This window comes from Panicum virgatum, chromosome 6K (genome assembly GCF_016808335.1).
Source record: "Panicum virgatum strain AP13 chromosome 6K, P.virgatum_v5, whole genome shotgun sequence".
Taxonomy (NCBI): Eukaryota; Viridiplantae; Streptophyta; class Magnoliopsida; order Poales; family Poaceae; genus Panicum; species Panicum virgatum.
The window spans coordinates 4,457,674-4,474,421 of record NC_053141.1 but is presented as its reverse complement, the minus strand read 5'-3'; the positions used below and the strand labels follow the sequence as shown (position 1 = coordinate 4,474,421).

The following is a 16,748-nucleotide window of genomic DNA, read 5'->3' as shown; positions in this document are numbered from 1 at the left end:
ATCAAAAGAAATCTTACTATTTATGAGTATCAAATAAAATCTGTTTACAAATTTTTATTGACAGATGGGTGCTAATTCACGAGACCAATCTAATAAGTCTAATTAATTTATAATTTATTACAATAATGCTACAGTGACTATTCATTAATTATGAATTAATATATCTTATAATTTTATAATTAGACTTTATTTAATACTTTTAAATGTTAAATTTTTTTTGATGTGATATGGTCTAATGTTTAGGCTCTAGAATTAAACAACCTCTAAAATCGGTTTGCTTTTAAATTGAGAGCCAACCTGTTCTCGTGCGCCGAGGTGACCGCCGTGTGCCGAGGTGGAGTGGAATAAAGAAAAAAAAAGCGGGTCGTGTCGTGCCCCCCGAGCCATGCCCTGTCACGCTGCGTGACACACGAGACGAGGCCACTGTCTCCACGGCCAGATGCTTTGACGACCTGCCTCTCTCCCAATCTTCCGCGGCACACCACTGCTCCAAGCTACTACTACTAGTACCACTCCCCGCCTGCTCCAAGGCTCCAAGCTCGGCTCCGATCCAACCTTCCTCTCCAGCAAATCGAGCTTCCATTCCAAGGCCTCCCTCTCTCGCCATGGCGACGACGACCAAGATCTACATCGTGTAAGCTATAAGCTATTCTTTTCGATCAGTCAGTCTGGACACCAGCTATCGGTTCTGACTGGAATCAGTAAGCACGTCGTCGCCCGCAGGTACTACTCCACGTACGGCCACGTGGCGGCGCTGGCGGAGGAGATCCGGCGGGGCGCGGCGTCCGTCGCCGGCGTCGAGGCCAAGCTCTGGCAGGTCCCGGAGACGCTCCCCGCCGAGGCGCTGGCGAAGATGGGCGCGCCCCCCGAAGCGGGCGGGCGTGCCGGCCATCGCCCCCGCGGAGCTCGTCGAGGCCGACGGCGTCCTGTTCGGGTTCCCCACCAGGTTCGGCATGCTGCCGGCGCAGATGAAGGCCTTCCTCGACGGCACCAGCGGCCTCTGGTGCGAGCAGAGGCTCGCCGGCAAGCCCGCCGGCATCTTCTGCTCCTCCGCCTGCCAGGGCGGCGGCCAGGACTTCGTTATCGATCTCTTCCATTAATTCATCGCCTACCGATCGAAGAACGAAATGCATCATCGATTCGTAATGGCGTCGCAGGTTGACGGCGATCACCCAGCTGGCGCACCACGGCATGCTCTTTGTGCCAGTGGGGTACACGTTCGGCGCCGGGATGTTCGAGATGGGGGAGGTGAAGGGCGGGAGCCCGTACGGCGCCGGCACCGTCGCCGGCGACGGGTCCAGGGTCCCCACCCACCTCGAGCTGCAGCAGGCCTTCCACCAGGGGAAGTACTTCGCCGGCATCGCCAAGAAGCTCAAGGGCCCGGCCGCCGCCGCATGACCGATCGCCATGCTCAAACCTCGCGCGCACTGTTTGCAATGGAATAAAGGGGCCGTTTAGTTACCAAAACTTTTCACCCAAAAATTTTCGCCCCTCTTTAAACACATGTATGAAGCACTAAATGTAATTAAATAACAAAACTAATTATACAGTTTGGATGTACATGACGAGACGAATCTTTTGAGCCTAATTAGTGCATGATTAGCCATAAGTGCTACAGTAACCCATATGTGCTAATGATGCGGTCAAAGGTCTCAAAAAATTCGTCTTGCGTTTTCCAAGTGAGTTCTGAAATTAATTTTTTAATTAGTGTTCGAAAAGTCCTCCCGACATCTGGTCAAACATTGACGTGACTACCAAAAATTTTCAACTTTGGGAACTAAGCGCACCCAAAAAGTAGTTTTGTGTCCACTCTGTCTAGGCTTGAACAAGTGTTGATTTTTCCCGTTCAATAAAATTAAAATAATTAGTCTCATTTCTCTCTCTGTCTTTGTGATTCATTTCACTTTTGGATTTTTTTAATTACACAATACAACTCAGATATTTCTAACACACGTACGCAAACTGTAACCTTATGAACATTTTCGAAGACTATGCTATTGTAATTCATCTCACTATTGGATGGGATAGTGATTTATTTATTTATTTTTGAACAGATGATAGTGATCTATCTGCGAAAGGACCTGTAGCCTAGTGGTTATAAGAGCCTCGGTAGTACCTGAGATCCTGGGTTCGACTCTCCATGAGAGCGAATATTCTGGGATTTAACGGCGTTATGCATTCAGTGGTAGGTGGCATTCTCGTCAACAGCGAGACACTTGTGGTGACTTCGTCAATCTCGAGAATTTGCCGGCTCAGTCTTCGAAGATGCCCATAGGGGTAGGGTTCGCATACGTGTGTTCATAGAGATGTGAGTGTGCGTGCGTTGTGAGTGTCTGCGTGTACTATGTATCTTGAAAAAAGATAGTGATTTATCTCTGAAAGAAATTTAATTCAAGTTTTCTTTTTGAGGGAAGAAATTTAATTCAAGTAGTGCTCACAATACCCCATTAGCGTTGGCCCACAACACCATCATCTGGCCCGGCCCACTTACGCTGAAATGGGCCGGCTAAAATCCTGGCAAAATATCTTGTTCGTCCTGCCCTTTAAAGCACACGCCCCCCCCCCCTCTCTCTCTCTCTCTCTCTCTCTCTCTCACCTTATCCCCTTCCGGCAAAACCTCGCGCGCTCCGATGGCCGCCTCCCTCTCGCCCACGGCCGCGGCCGCGCGCCTCGCCGCCCAGGCCTTCGCCTTCCCGCCGCCCAGGCCGTCATCCGCCACCGCCTCCGCCGCCCTCCCGCGCGCCGCCGCTGCCGCCTTCCCCTCAATCGCCGTCGTGGCGGCGCCCCCGCGGCCCCGGCGCGCGCGGCAGCTGAAGCCTCCGGCCGCGGGGGCCGGGGGCGAGCAGAGGGAGACGATACTGCTCCCCGGGTGCGACTACAACCACTGGCTGATCGTCATGGAGTTCCCCAAGGACCCCGCGCCCACCCGCGAGCAGATGATCGACACCTACCTCAACACCCTCGCCGCCGTCCTCGGAAGGTAGTACCATCTCCCCCGCCTCCGCGCGCCTGGTTTCCTTACTGAGGCTTGCGTGTGCGTGTGGTCTGGTTATGATTTGCTGAATTGCAAGAGCAAAGTAGTGATGGGGTTCGAGCGAAATGTGGGGGGGGGGGGGGGGGGGGGGTGGACAAGGAACCGACTACTGTCACAGATTAACCGCTGAATTGATCATTTCTATAGTTAGCTGTCTCTGGGATTTTCCGCAGATTGTGGTGGATTGTGCACATTGTGCAGATAGGTACTAGGTTGATATAGATATGTAAGACAACAAGTTTAACAAGCTACTGTCCATTCGAGAAGGTTATAAAATGTCTAGTGCACCCAAATGAGATGGCCATTAAGTTACAACATACTAGAGCACCGTTTCATTTCCATGGTGGTTACGTAGCACATATATGTGAAGAATGACATTGCGCTGGCTGATGTAACCAGCTGGCCAGTTGTGTAGTTTAGCGTCAGCAATTTGTGATGCCATATCAAGACTCATCCTCTAGCTCATTAACCTGATGTCACGGGCTGTGCACGCATGATTTTCTTTTTGTTAATTGAAGAATTCTGTGCGTATGATTCTAGACTTGATGTTCTGTTGCATTGGCAGCATGGAGGAAGCCAAGAAGAACATGTATGCATTCAGCACGACCACCTACACAGGGTTCCAGTGCACTGTTGATGAAGAGACATCAGAGAAGTTCAAGGGTAAATCCTCAGTCGACTATAGCCCAACTACCAATTATCCCAAACATTTTGGATGGCCTGGCTCATATTGTTGTTGCGCTTCCTGTAGGTTTGCCTGGTGTTCTTTGGGTGCTTCCCGATTCCTACATTGATGTCAAAAACAAGGACTATGGAGGTAAGTTCAACACTAAAAATATCTGAGATGGCGCTCTTAGCTGCGTATTGCTTCTTTCATCACAGGTAGCTCAACCCTTTTCCCTGTTGTCCATTCAGGTGACAAGTACATCAATGGTGAGATAATTCCCTGCACGTACCCAACCTACCAACCAAAGGAGCGGAGAACATCAAAGTATGAGAGCAGACGGTATGAGAGGCGAAGAGATGGTCCCCCAGCCAACAGGAAACCAAGGCAACAGGCCCCTCAGACTGAGTCAGCATCTTCATGAGGTAGAAACGTATCTGCAGAATCTGTTCATTTGAACAGATTGGTGCTTAAGCTGAATCCACTCCTCATTATTACAATTTTGCAGGCATTTATCCACACTGTACTTCTGAAACAAAAGAGCACGCTTAATTCTGTCTGCTTTCGTGCAATGAAGGACAAGCATGCATATCCATCCTCAGCCCAAAATATCAGGCAGCGTTGTGCAGGTGACCTGCACAGCTTGGATTTGGATCACGTGGATTGGTGCTGATATTTTGAGCAGACTATGACATCTGAGTTTGACACGGAGTGAACCTGATTTTTCTAAAATGTTGCTATTCTCCCAACTCCTAGTGAACTATCCTAGTGATATTTTGCATGATGTTGACTGGCCTAGTTGTATTGCGGATCTTGTTAATTTGATGTGTTTCTTGCTCACTCAATTGTGCTGTGGACTATTTGATTGTGAGATATGAATTGTGAATCTTGAAGTGCTCTTTCAGCCCAGACAGTTTGGCTGGGTATGGTTAGGATAACTCAAGATTAGAGGCCATGGTCATGTGGTGGTGGTAAACCATCGATTGTTCATCTGATCTGAATTCATCTGCGGTGTTGGTTTCTAGTTGGATTACCCTTCCGTTGAAATCTAGCTGCATGAACTGCATAAAAAAAATCAGAATGGTTAATATGGAGCGAAACACTGGACTGCATCTGTGAAGCTCTGCTCCCTTTTTTGCTGAAGCAATGTGCCAATGCCAATGTCCACTCTTATCTCCTTTTTGCCACTTTGATAGTGTCTTGTTCCACAAATCAGCGACAATCCAGTGGTAAAACAACAAAATGAAAGTAAGGGACATGAGAAAACAAAATTCAGAATCGATGGCAAAACAAGAAGAGAAAAGTGACTCAATTTTGTTGATATCTACTCCCTTTGTTCCTCCCAAAATGTAGGTCGTTTTGATTTTTCTAGATTCATATATTTTGTTATGTACCTAGACATATTATATCTAGATGTATAACAAATACTATAAATTTAGAAAAGTCAAACCGATCTATATTTTGGAACGGAGGAAATACGTTGCAGTGAGGTCTGATGAGCAGTAGTTACAGCAGCAATGCGATCAGACCTCGCATAAGGTTTTGTTTTCTCATGAAATCTGCATGTAAAATTCCTGCCCTGCTAGGCAGATCTCCAACGGCTTCTCGTGAAGATCCCATCCGTCCAGTTACCAATCCGACGGCCACGATATTACTCGCAGAAAAAAAGAGTGAAGGGTATTCTGGTCAATCCGGATATGAACGCTGCCGCCGCCATACGGGGGGGTAGTACGGTCATTTCGTCCCAAGCCCTAGAAAGCTCTTAAACCCCAGGTCAGCAGAGGCGGCGAATCCCTAGTTCCCCGTCCAGTCCTTCGGCACCCGAATTCCGGCGGCGGCGGCGATGGCGGCGGCTGCTGCGAGGTCCGGTTTCCGGCGCATGTTCTCCATCTCGGCCTTCGCGCCGCCGAAGCCGCCCGCCCCGCGACCCCAGGCCGACCCCTCCCCGAACCTCTTCGTCTCCGGTACGGTCCCTCCTCCTCGCCATTCCTGCTCCCCTTTTCTGGTGACACCTACGGCGGCGGTCTCCTCTGTTGATTTAGCTCGAGTATTGAATCGTTGGCGTCGGTGGGTGGTCAGGCGGTGCCTTGATTTTACTGGTCGGTTAGGTTTGGTAGCTCCGGATCTCGTCGTGGTTAATGTTTAGAAATCGATTGATTTCTAGCTCGTTCCTCGGAAATTGGTGAAAATCTGAGGTGTATGCCGATGATGAACGAAATCACAGTTCAACCTTTGCATCCATCCCACTGGAGGGTGTCCCTGTAGGTTTCCTTCATTCCACCTTGCACCTTAGGTTTCGTATACTGCTGGTGATTGGCTTAGTTCTCATTTTGTTAACTCATCAGCGGTGGTGTTGGCTACCTAGTAACCAATCGGCAAAAAAACTTGAGCAGTGACCTTGCCCGCAAACGATTAGAGAATCGGGCATCAGGAGAATGTGGGGAGCCCAATAACTAAAAGTCTAAAACCCCTGTCTGGTAGCAAGTTAGCTCAGTGTTTCAATGGCGCTTGTTTGGCCACCTTTGTTTGTGATTATGATATACATCCGAGCAACTTTGTTGTTGTAAACTAGTGAAAAACTTGAAAATGACCAAGAAACACAACTTGAAATGGTATGGATACACTTGACTCCTGAGTTCGCTTGAACTCACGATAGAAAATGCCATAAAATTGTTCTGGATGTTGCCATTGTTTTACAATGTTAACATTAGAGAGATGGCAGTAGTGAGTTCAGTTCTTCTATTACAGAAATTAGAACTAGAATATCATGTCTTTGCCCCTTTCTTGTATGTTTGATGTTTCCATTCAATTCTGATCTTGACATCTACTACTTTTGTAGGATTAAGCAAGCGTACCACAACAGATGGACTTAGAAATGCTTTTGCAAAGTTCGGGGAAGTTGTGCATGGTATGATTTTGCTCCTTCCGTGGCCATTCTTTTCATGCTTTGAATTTTGAGCTTCTCATTTCTCTTCCAATTGCAGCTCGAGTTGTGACAGACCGTGTCACTGGTTATTCGAAGGGGTTTGGCTTTGTAAGGTATGCTACAACTGAAGAGGCAGGGAAAGGAATAGAAGGAATGGATGGAAAGGTATATGGTTGTTTAATGCTTAGTGTTTATTTTATTTTCCATCGAAGATGTATTACTGTTTTATAATGATTGGTCATGATACTTTCTTTTCGGTATATGCATATGTGATATGTGGTCCCTCTCCCCTTTAGACACAGTTCTCAACATATCGCTATTTCATATGTTCAAGAAAACGCTGGGCACTAGGCAGGAGCTAGCTTATTGACTAGCGCCTAGGAAGGTTAAATGTAGACGTTAGGCCTCCGTTTAGTGTTTAATCTCGATTAAACTCCATTTTATAACTTTTTTTGAACCTTGGTTTCTGTATAATAATGGTATCTGATACTGTTCTGTGATATCCTACATGCTACAGCTAGTAGGTGTTTTCTTAGCTTGATACTATTTATGTTGACTAATATAGAGCTGTAGCGGTGCAAGTAGGTTCAGTCAGATGGCCACTGGCCCTACCCAAAAAAATTTCGTCTCTGAAGGGCCAAACATTGGGGCGAAACTGTGGTCTTAACATAGTTACTTATTTCCCTTGAATATGTTCTCTGCTCTGCTGTCTGATGTATACTGAGAAGATGACTCTGATCCGGTTGTCTTCCCAACTGGTGTCAATTGGGAAGGGCATTTCTGTTTTTTGTGTCTGCTTTTTTTTTATGTTATGAAATGGCAGTGAGGAAATCTGAAAGGCCGGTCTTACGGCTGCCTCCCAATTTCCCAGATTTGACGAGTCTCTTGTCTTATAGGAGTGGGATGGTAGTAGCATGATGTGATTCGGCGAAAGGTTATCTGAGCCATATACTCAGAATTTCTTTTTTTTTTACAAATTTTGTGTTTGTTTTTGGTTGACAGATGGCAAGTCAATTAAAATGGATCTCTTTGTATGTCACTTGTTCTTTCGATATTTGCTTGGCATGGCTACCTAAATTGCCATTTTGCTTGGCATGGCTACCTAAAATTGCCATTAGGCATTGTGTACGGAATCTAATTATTTACATATCTATCTTATTTGTAAAACTGAGCTAAATCTATTCAATGTTTGAACTAAAATACTGATGTAGATCAAGAACATTATTTGGCAGTGAAATGCAAAAGAACCCTGAATCTTTGATGGAGTACGATGTTCCATTCCTTAATAGTGCAACCTCATTCCCAGTTCCCCACAAGCTACAAAATTGTTCTGGGCTATAAGGCCCATTGGTTGGGCCTTGTTGCTATCAACAGAGTATTATGGTTGGCCCTAGAACCTTTGGTGTTCCATTGCATGATGGTCTAGGTGAGAATTGTCCGGATAATCCCTTTGCCCCTTGATAACTGGGCCAGCCATGTGTAAATTACTGTTAACATAACCATAATTTGATGGATATTTTGTCTTTCCATGAGACTGACTTTGGTGCCAATTTGACTCCTAACAAGTATATGGTGCTCACTATTTGTGTAAAAGTTGGCAACTACTGTTTCTGCTTAAATCTTGCTTGACCCGACACATGGCAAGCATAAATGAAATTATGCTGTGATTGTACTACTAAACGTGAAGTAAAATTTGTGGTCTAATTGACCAACTTGGTCAATCCATTTCTAAGCATCTCGATACTGTTATCTAGTTTTTTCTACACAGTGAGTTGCTATTGCTTCTGCACAAATCATTAATGGGCTTGTAAGAATGTTTGAATAAAATCATTTGCATATTTCTTAATTATAAATTATAAAAAATAAAAAAGATCTTAAATTCTCATCGTGGTCTCTGATGCTGCCCTGTCCTGTCCTGTCACTCGGTGGGTTATTTCTCTGATGTTACCTTGTTGCCCCGATGATGTGCAACTTTGCCTTTGTATTCAGCTGTTTGTTAATTTTGAGCTATCTTCAGCTTATAAAGTGTTTGCATATCAACCAAGAAAAAAAAATAGATTTGTTTAGTTTCTTGTCGGTTTTTAACTTAGTAGCAATTGTCTTGATCTTTATATGATGTTGTTGATTCCCGGCAGCTCAAGTTTTTTCTTCTCATTTTTGTGTGGTGGTGCTGCAACACACATCGTGCTGTGCAATTATTACCCCCCCCCCCCCCCCTCCTGACAGCTCTATTTTTTGCGCAGTTCCTTGATGGATGGGTTATTTTTGCGGAATACGCTAAACCCAAACCAGCACCCCAGGAAGCAGAGATGAACTCGCAGCCACAACAATCATGGGGTCCTCCATCAAGTTCCTGGGGTTCACAGTAGATGAAGAGCTGCCAGCCCTCTATCCAGCCTTGGGGCTCACAGTGGATCAAGAGGCCATCAATTCAGCATCTAATTTATAGATATTGTGTGTGCTGTGCGAGGTGTGAATGCCCTAGACGTTCCGATATTCTTGCCGTGTTGGAGTGGTCGTTTACTCGGGTCCATGATTTCCACATGAAGAGGTAGTTGTCAATCCCAACACGGACCAAAACAAATATTACTATGTGCAACAGATGAGAAACAGTTGAAAACCTTTGCGAATAATGTCTGCCGTTGTGCTTGTTGTGGGATGTTATGCGAGGATGTCATTTTACTCGGAATTGTCTTGCTCGATTTGTTGCCGTGCTTATCAGCTGGCAGCTTGTGCTAGCTGGTCGTCGTTTTATTTGAATTGTCACCGTGCTTATCAGCTGGCAGGGTGGCAGCTTGTGCTAGCTGCTCTTGTATCCATCCGTCGGTTGATGGCGACGGCGAAGTTGATCTCTTTGCTGATGTGTGCGGGACATTCCCTTAATCAATTGACAGTGTATGATCAACTTTTTGCTACGTGCCGTTATTGCCCTGCGTCTAATTTGTCCTGGATGATGTGGTTTCCAGAAGTGATTTGCACTTGTGTTGCCTGATGTGGTTTCCAGAAGTGGTTTGCACTTGTGTTGCCTGATTTGGTTGGTGCCTGAACCTGCTGTTACCCATTGGTACACCTGTAAACCTGTGATGCTCTGCCCGTTGATGCCGGTGCCTTCACTATCACTGGTGTACCTAGAGTCTCCGATCGCCGGGGGCTGCGCTGGTGAGCCCTGCTGGCGGTCAGCCACCGTCGTCGTCGGCATTGGCCACCGGTGCACAGGTGGTGTGGTCTCTGCTGCTCCTGTAGATGCTTGCACTGTTCTGTGGCGACGGTTAACCTGACCGGGTTTTACAAAGCCTAACCCAAGGCTGTGTGTGTGTATGTGAGTCGTCTGCATCAAATCCGAGCATGGCCGCCACAGGGCCGATCACTGCCTCGTCGCCGTCGACATGTCGCGCCGAGATCCAGACGATCAGGGCTCCGGAGGATCTTGGGACCGGCCTGAAAATTGAAGTGGCCGGAGTGCAGGGGCGACGGGCGCCTCAGGGGTGCCTTTCAGGGGTCGTGCACGGCAGATACGGGCAGCGGGATCAGGTGACGGCGAGAGGTGCCCGGCGCCGCAGGGAAAGCGCCTCGTCCAGCAACGTGGCCGTGCGGTTGCAATCCGGCCATGGCTGCCTATCCGTCCTGCTATCCGAATCTTCAATAATGGAGGCTGAATGCGTCAACAGTGACTTGAAGCAAACCCAAACGGGATAGCAGCGAAGGAGCTGCGTAGTTCAGAAAAGACTCACGTTCTTTCATATGGCTATGGTTTTTGAATTATTATTATTATTATTATTATTATTATTATTATTCGGTTGATGTTTTAAAGTAAAAGACTCACATTTTTTTTTGGCAAAATACGCACCCATGACCTATAATTATTTTGACTAGGTTTTGTATCTACGACTGTTTTGACACTCGGTACCATATAAATACTTTTATTGGTGGGGTAGTAAGCTTGACTTTTTCTTTAAAAATTCAATTGTACTTGTAATTCTACGAAACAAAGATTATGTGTTAAAATAGTCGTGATTATGTGGAATTTGCTCTTTGTGCTCCGAGGTTGTTATTTCCAAGATTCTTATCGTACACCTTTGTGTTACGAGGGTTGTTATTACCACGATTCTTAGCCTACGCTTGACTTTTCACATGGCTAAAACTCGTGGAGGATCGTGTACAAGTTGCAGATATTAAAACTTGGACGGTTTGGTTTTGGTGAACAAGTTGCAGATATTAACATCAATAGTGGATCTTCTCAATCCCCTGCGCTTGAACTCATGATCAACCAACTACTTCCAGTCCTTTATGCTAAAGAAGAGAAGAAACCAGCCTCTTCTGCAAATGCTTCTAGAAGAACAATCAACAGATAAAGTAAATCACTCCTTCCATTTGATTTTTACTTTTCTCATTTACGTCTTGTTTGAAACATAGCAATTTATCCCCCCTTACGACATTTGTATGTATTGAGAGGTATTAGAGTGGAAATTAGCTTATTTTCATGACCTATAAACCTTACTACTCCCTCTGTTCCAAAATGTAGGTCGTTTTGACTTTTCTAAATTCATATATTTTGTTATGTATCTAGACATATGTTATACCTAGGTGCATAGCAAATACTATAAATCTAAAAAAAACAAAACGATATATATTTTGAAACGGAGGGAGTAGTATTTCTATGAATGCCAATCGGCGAAATCTGAGCCGATGGCTATATCTATATAGTATATGTACAAAACAAGAGCAACATTTTTAAAAATTAATTGATAATAGAGAATATGCTATGTTATCGTTCCACCATGCAGATACACATGTGTTGCTAGGCATATAGACGGAATACGTCCTATAGTCGCATGCATGCCCCACCTCCATGTACATATAACGCATGGCCCCACCCGGCGCTAATGTCGTGGGCCCCACGGTCCATGTGTAACACTATTTGCACCACACGATCAGGAAAGCGAAGCACCTAGCTAGAGATTCACGGCATAAATGTATGTTTCCCTCCAAAATTAAGCTTGCCCTGCCCTGCCCTCCATGGCATCCAATCATCCATATCCGCCGTCGTCGTCGTCATCGCAAGTCCAGCGGATTTCATGATCCCGGAACTACCCCTGCCGGCCCCACAGGATCCGGGGGCATTTTGGTCATCTTCAACCCCACCGTGAGCTCTATAAAGCAGCACCTGAGCACGTGATCTCCCTCACACAGCCGCTCGGCTCACGGGTTCTTTGGTTGCTTATCTAGCTCCGGCCACTCGTAGCCAGTGGCATTCCGGTCAATAGGCGCCGAGGTCTCGCCGCCGGCCTAGAGAGAGAAACAGATCAAGAGAGAAGATTCGGATATATATAGATAGAGAGAGAAAGTACAGGGGTTAAGAGAGAGAGAGAGGGGGTGAGGCCGGGGGGGCGGCAAGATAGAGGGGAGCGTGCGCAGGAAGCTGATGAGGCTCCTGTCGTTCGTGCCCTGTGGCTGCCGTGCTGGACCCATCGACGACGCGCCGCCCGCCGATCACCACGCCGGAGACGCCGCCGCCGCGGCGAGGAGGAGGCGCCGGAGGAGGAGGGTCGCCGCCGCCGGATCCGTTGGTGGTGCAGCCGCCGCCCAGTACTGGCGCCCGTCGCTCGGGGACATCTACGAGGAGTGCAGCACCGACGCGGCCAAGGCCGCCGCCGGCGGGCCGGCGAGGGCCAAGAAGGCGGCGTCCTGGGACGTCGCCAGGGTGCTGCCTCGCGCCCACAGCGATGAATACCGGTAGCTACCACGTCTCTCTCTCTCTCTCTCTCTCTCTCTCTCTCTCTCTCTCTCTCTGCCCTCTTCGATGCCAGTTGTTGGAGCCTGACGTGCTGTACCGTCCGTCCATGTGCAGGCACCTCGAGAGGGCGTCGTCCATGCCGGCGTTCGCGCCGACGGCGTACCTGTTCTGATGACGATCATGGCGGCGGCGTCGGCATCGACCACGAATCGACGACGACGACGACGACAAGTACCGGCCACCATAAGTATTGTCTGAAGCATGTATACAGATTATTAGCCACGTATTGCAGGACCAAGGATCTATACGCATCCATCAGGAGGAAATAAAGTTTGTCTCTTCTTCGGTTCTTCCTCAAGACAGAGTCGTCACAGAGAGAGATAGCAGCGCGCGCGTGTCTATATATATAGTGTGTGTGTGTGTGTGTGTGTGTGTGTGTGTGTGTGTGTGTGTGTGTGTGTGTGTGTGATGGTTTGGATGAGCTACTAGAGATGATGTGCGCATATACATGTGGCGTCATCGATCACCATGCATGACATGCTCGCTTGTAATAATAAATCTTCTCATGGTGTAAGTGTCATGCACATAATTACTATGTAAGTATAGAGAGAGTGGTGATAATTAGAGACTATCAAAGTCCACATAAGTATATGAGAAATTTGCAGCTGATGGTACGAAACTTAATTACATTGATATGAGAAATTTCTTTCAAAGAGACACAATTTGCAGGATGATGATAGCTGTGCCCTTTGCTGTCAAGCTTCTGAAACAATTACTCACCTGCTGGTCAGCTGCCCTTTCTCCAAAGAATGTTGGTATGCTATTCTTCAAACTTTGCATTGGCAACCTTTGTTCCCCGATCGGGACCCCTTTTCTTTAGCAGAGTGGTGGTCAGGGGCCAGGAAAAGGTTACCCAAGACTGACCGCAGGTGTTTCGACTCCACAGTCATTCTCATCTCGTGGATACTTTGGATAGAACGTAACAAAAGGATTTTCGACCACCGTTCCAGATCAGTACAGCAACTCCTCTGCTCCATTGCTGATGAAGCTGTTCTTTGGACACTAGCAGGCTACAAACAAGTTGAGTGTCTACCTGTAGCTCTAGGTCGTCTTCCTGGTCGCGAATCTTTGGCTGTATTGTAATTTTTTCTTTCTTTGAGCGGGGTGGCCCATGGGTGCTCCGCAGTGTAACTTAAACTTTTGTGTGTTTTTTCTTCTCCTCCTCTTAATGAAACACGTGCTCAGGCACGTTCTCAAAAAAAGAAATTTCTTTCAAGCACTTGTTAGAAATTTCTTCTGATTTAGCATATCAAGCAACTGAGTTGCTTGATATATGCTAATTCAGAAGAAATTTGCAGCAAAGCTCTGAAAATTTTGCAAATCCGTGCCGTTTTAAAATAATGTAAAAAATCCATTTTTGACGAGCTAAGCATTGTCGTCACTGGCAGTATAAATTTTAGCAACTACAGAGTCCAGACACTCAAGTTCTGCATCAAACATTTAGGGATGAACCAGAAAAAAGGGGATGATGAATACTATTTCAAGAAGATAACGACTTCTCTTGCATGACTGACAGGTTGCAGTAAAATAAGATAATCTTAGCTCTTTCATACTTGGATGCAAATTCGAAAATGCAGTGGCTCTGGTGTATGTATTTTCAAACAATACTAGAAACAAGTACAGAAAAGTAAAGGCATACTAAGATAAATGTGCTTATTTTGTTGTGCGCATAATGAATCCTTTCTTCACGAGAAATGTCCATCAATGCAGCACGTTTGGGAGGAAATTCATGCTGGCACATTCTTACAGAATACTGTCAAATCTACTTGCCTGGGCCTCCAAATCAGTTGTATATTATGCACCTGGACAATAATGCAGGCTATGCTAGGAGTACTGGAGAAGAGTGAACATGAACTGGGGATGGAAGGTGATGTTGCAACTTTGCAGCCCATTCAAGAACAACCTGCCGGTTCAGAAAAAGGAGGGCAGAATAAACCAATTTTTTCAGTTCTTTATAGACTATAAATTGACGATTTCAGTTTTTTTTTTGTAAACTAAATCAACACTTTCAGTTAAGCAAATCATTTTAGAACAACAAGTCTAACACAAGGAACAAGTACAGAATCATCTGGCAAGAGAGAACTATAAGATTGTAAGATGGGGAATGGCCAGATGAAGCACACCATCAGCCCCTGTGAATTTTCAGGTTGTAAAATGAATAAAGAAAAAAAATAAACTGCTCAGAATATCGAATACGTAGAGTTCTAATAACAAGATATTCGAGTACCGAAAAACTGACCTGCATCTCTGTGTAGAGAAAATAATACATATTATTACAGATTAAGACAGAGAATGCTCGTCTGAAACAATGGGCCCTAGCGAAAGCAGGCAGTAGCTTTTCCAGTTTGGACTTCCAGTTTTTGCTCGAGACTGCCCCCATGTTGGCAATGCAACCCATGAGTAGGTTGAAGCCATGTTATTTCACTGCTTATAGGCCCGGTGGGAATTGCTTTCCACAGTCTTAGCCTCTATATCCATGGGCATACCATTGTAAGATTGTCGATTGATGAGTGGCTAATAAGCCATGAGGCCTGATGTGAACAACAACAGGATCATCCTTCTGCTCCGTCTAGAATTGAAGCAGAGAAGAATTATGCCAGATTGAGGTTCTGAATTCATCCAATTGATAAATCAATCATGGAGTCCCAGTGGCTTCAGCCTTCGGGGAGATTCCTGAAAACCAAATAGAACTTATTAGCCTAGCATCAGCTCACAGAACAAAGTTCACAAGTCTCTGCTCCTGAAGTACTCCACGGAACACAGAAGGACCACCAATAATATTGAGTAATGAGAGATCTGGTACAATGATGATTAGTTGTTAAAAAAAGTTGAGATGGAATCAGAGCAGAAATGGAAGGTTGCCCCATCACAAAAATTGAGTAACGAGAGGAACACGAGGAACAAGTACAGAACCATCTGGCAAGAGAGAATTATAAGATTGTAAGATGAGAAATGGCCAGATGAAGCACAACATCAGCCCCTGTGAATTTTCAGGTTGTAAAATGAATAAAGAAAAAATAAGAGCCCTTTTACCATACTTGAAAACGCTTCCTAACGCATGCCTCCTAATGCCTCGCAACGCCTATGCAAAATAACTATTTTGTTTGATTTTATTCGTACAAGGGTAGTATGGTCACTGCGCATCCCGACCCCACGCAAACATCCCTCCCCCTCCTCGAAATCACGAGGAAGGCCGTGGCCGTGGCCGCCATTGCCGCTGCCGAACTCCAGGTCGCCGCCGGAGCTGCTAGGTGAGCGCCCTCCTCCGGTAAGGTTTTTGGCCAATCGAGCACAAAAATGGATTCGTCAGATCCTAGGGATGTCCATGCTCAAGCCCGTTTGCCTTGGTTTCGGCTAGCCCGCGGGGAACGTCGGCGCCATCTCGCCAGAGCCACCGACCATCTCGTTATGAGGATGCACGCTAATTCCGTGGCGCTAAATGGATGGATGCCCTTCTATCGTCTTGCATGTGTGGCCATGCCCATGCGAATGCACGCACGCACACCCATGGCGGACCGGGGGTCAGAGGCTGACGAAGAACACGGCGAGCTCGGGCCCGTGGTGCCTCCATGGGGCGCGATCATGTAGAGCGACTCCGAGTCTCGTGACCCGATGAAGTGCAGAAGTGGTCGAAGCAGCCGCGCAGGTACATCACCTGGTTGTCCGCCTCCGCCGGGTCGGCCGGCGGCGAGGAGCACGCCGGCGCCCATGGATACCGCCTGCAGCGTCTCCATCACTGTGAGGTCGTCGTCCGTGGCCTTGCGCCGCATCGCATACCCGGTCTTTTTGCCGTTGCACAACATGGTCCAGCCCGGCTCATCTAGCAGCGACGGCACGCGGGCTCCCCCGCATCCAGGGCCGCCGCGGGCCGGTGCTCCGTATCCAGGACGATGCGCGCGCCAGCCAGGTTGCCGAGCTCGAGGAGCAGCGCGTGCGTCTGGAGCGCGAGCTCGACGCCGAGGCTGGGCGGGCAGCGCGGCGTCTCCTGCGGCGCCAGCATGAAGCGGCCCCGGTGATGACTGTAGAGCGTCGTCCCCGTGAGGCGCCAGCACGGCTGCGTGGTGCCCGAGAAGGACGCGCCCTTGGGCACGAGACGGGATCACGGGAGCCCGCGCCGCAGGTGGCGGAGGACGAGGCCGAGGCAGAGACATCTAACGTCTCCCGTCTCCAGACGCCTCTTCATTAACGTCTCCCGACGCCTTCCCTCGTATTGGCCCCACAAATCTAGACACACTAAACACCTCCTGACGGCTCCCAAGCATCGTAAAATTTCTCAAAAAATAAACTGCTCAGAATATCCCGTACATAGAGTTCTAATAATAATATATTC

At 47.1% G+C, this 16,748-nt stretch overlaps 3 protein-coding genes, 1 non-coding gene and 2 pseudogenes across 4 annotated transcripts; 5 read left to right on the top strand and 1 right to left on the bottom strand.

The window, feature by feature from the left end:
* The first annotated feature begins 449 nt into the window (after positions 1–449).
* Positions 450–1,506, top strand: LOC120711359 (annotated as a pseudogene).
* Positions 1,507–2,562: 1,056 nt separating this feature from the next.
* Positions 2,563–4,596, top strand: LOC120711357 (multiple organellar RNA editing factor 9, chloroplastic-like). The gene is made up of 5 exons (XM_039996849.1): positions 2,563–2,980; positions 3,600–3,697; positions 3,786–3,851; positions 3,950–4,123; positions 4,207–4,596. The coding sequence occupies exons 1-4, from the start codon at positions 2,631–2,633 to the stop codon at positions 4,120–4,122; spliced, it is 687 nt and encodes a 228-aa protein (XP_039852783.1). The 5' UTR covers positions 2,563–2,630; the 3' UTR covers position 4,123; positions 4,207–4,596.
* An 826-nt stretch (positions 4,597–5,422) lies between these two features.
* On the top strand, positions 5,423–9,309 carry LOC120711358 (organelle RRM domain-containing protein 2, mitochondrial-like). The gene is made up of 4 exons (XM_039996850.1): positions 5,423–5,662; positions 6,538–6,606; positions 6,683–6,789; positions 8,868–9,309. The coding sequence occupies exons 1-4, from the start codon at positions 5,542–5,544 to the stop codon at positions 8,991–8,993; spliced, it is 423 nt and encodes a 140-aa protein (XP_039852784.1). The 5' UTR covers positions 5,423–5,541; the 3' UTR covers positions 8,994–9,309.
* On the top strand, positions 7,442–7,572 carry LOC120639374. The gene has a single exon (XR_005661379.1). It is a non-coding gene; the product is annotated as a small nucleolar RNA snoR113 (small nucleolar RNA).
* A 2,487-nt stretch (positions 9,310–11,796) lies between the features above and the next one.
* On the top strand, positions 11,797–13,053 carry LOC120711355. The gene is made up of 2 exons (XM_039996848.1): positions 11,797–12,357; positions 12,473–13,053. The coding sequence occupies exons 1-2, from the start codon at positions 12,047–12,049 to the stop codon at positions 12,528–12,530; spliced, it is 369 nt and encodes a 122-aa protein (XP_039852782.1). The 5' UTR covers positions 11,797–12,046; the 3' UTR covers positions 12,531–13,053.
* Positions 13,054–15,940: 2,887 nt separating this feature from the next.
* Positions 15,941–16,508, bottom strand: LOC120639330 (annotated as a pseudogene).
* Between the last annotated feature and the right edge of the window lie 240 nt (positions 16,509–16,748).

Bases quoted from the DNA above. Each gene is read 5' to 3' on its own strand.
- LOC120711355 (XM_039996848.1), top strand. From the start codon at position 12,047: ATGAGGCTCCTGTCGTTCGTGCCCTGTGGCTGCCGTGCTGGACCCATC. The intron at 12,358-12,472 runs GTAGCTACCACG...GTCCATGTGCAG, and splicing joins GCCCACAGCGATGAATACCG to GCACCTCGAGAGGGCGTCGT.
- LOC120711357 (XM_039996849.1), top strand. From the start codon at position 2,631: ATGGCCGCCTCCCTCTCGCCCACGGCCGCGGCCGCGCGCCTCGCCGCC. The intron at 3,698-3,785 runs GTAAATCCTCAG...CGCTTCCTGTAG, and splicing joins GACATCAGAGAAGTTCAAGG to GTTTGCCTGGTGTTCTTTGG. The intron at 3,852-3,949 runs GTAAGTTCAACA...TTGTCCATTCAG, and splicing joins CAAAAACAAGGACTATGGAG to GTGACAAGTACATCAATGGT.
- LOC120711358 (XM_039996850.1), top strand. From the start codon at position 5,542: ATGGCGGCGGCTGCTGCGAGGTCCGGTTTCCGGCGCATGTTCTCCATC. The intron at 5,663-6,537 runs GTACGGTCCCTC...CTACTTTTGTAG, and splicing joins CCCGAACCTCTTCGTCTCCG to GATTAAGCAAGCGTACCACA. The intron at 6,790-8,867 runs GTATATGGTTGT...TTTTTTGCGCAG, and splicing joins TAGAAGGAATGGATGGAAAG to TTCCTTGATGGATGGGTTAT.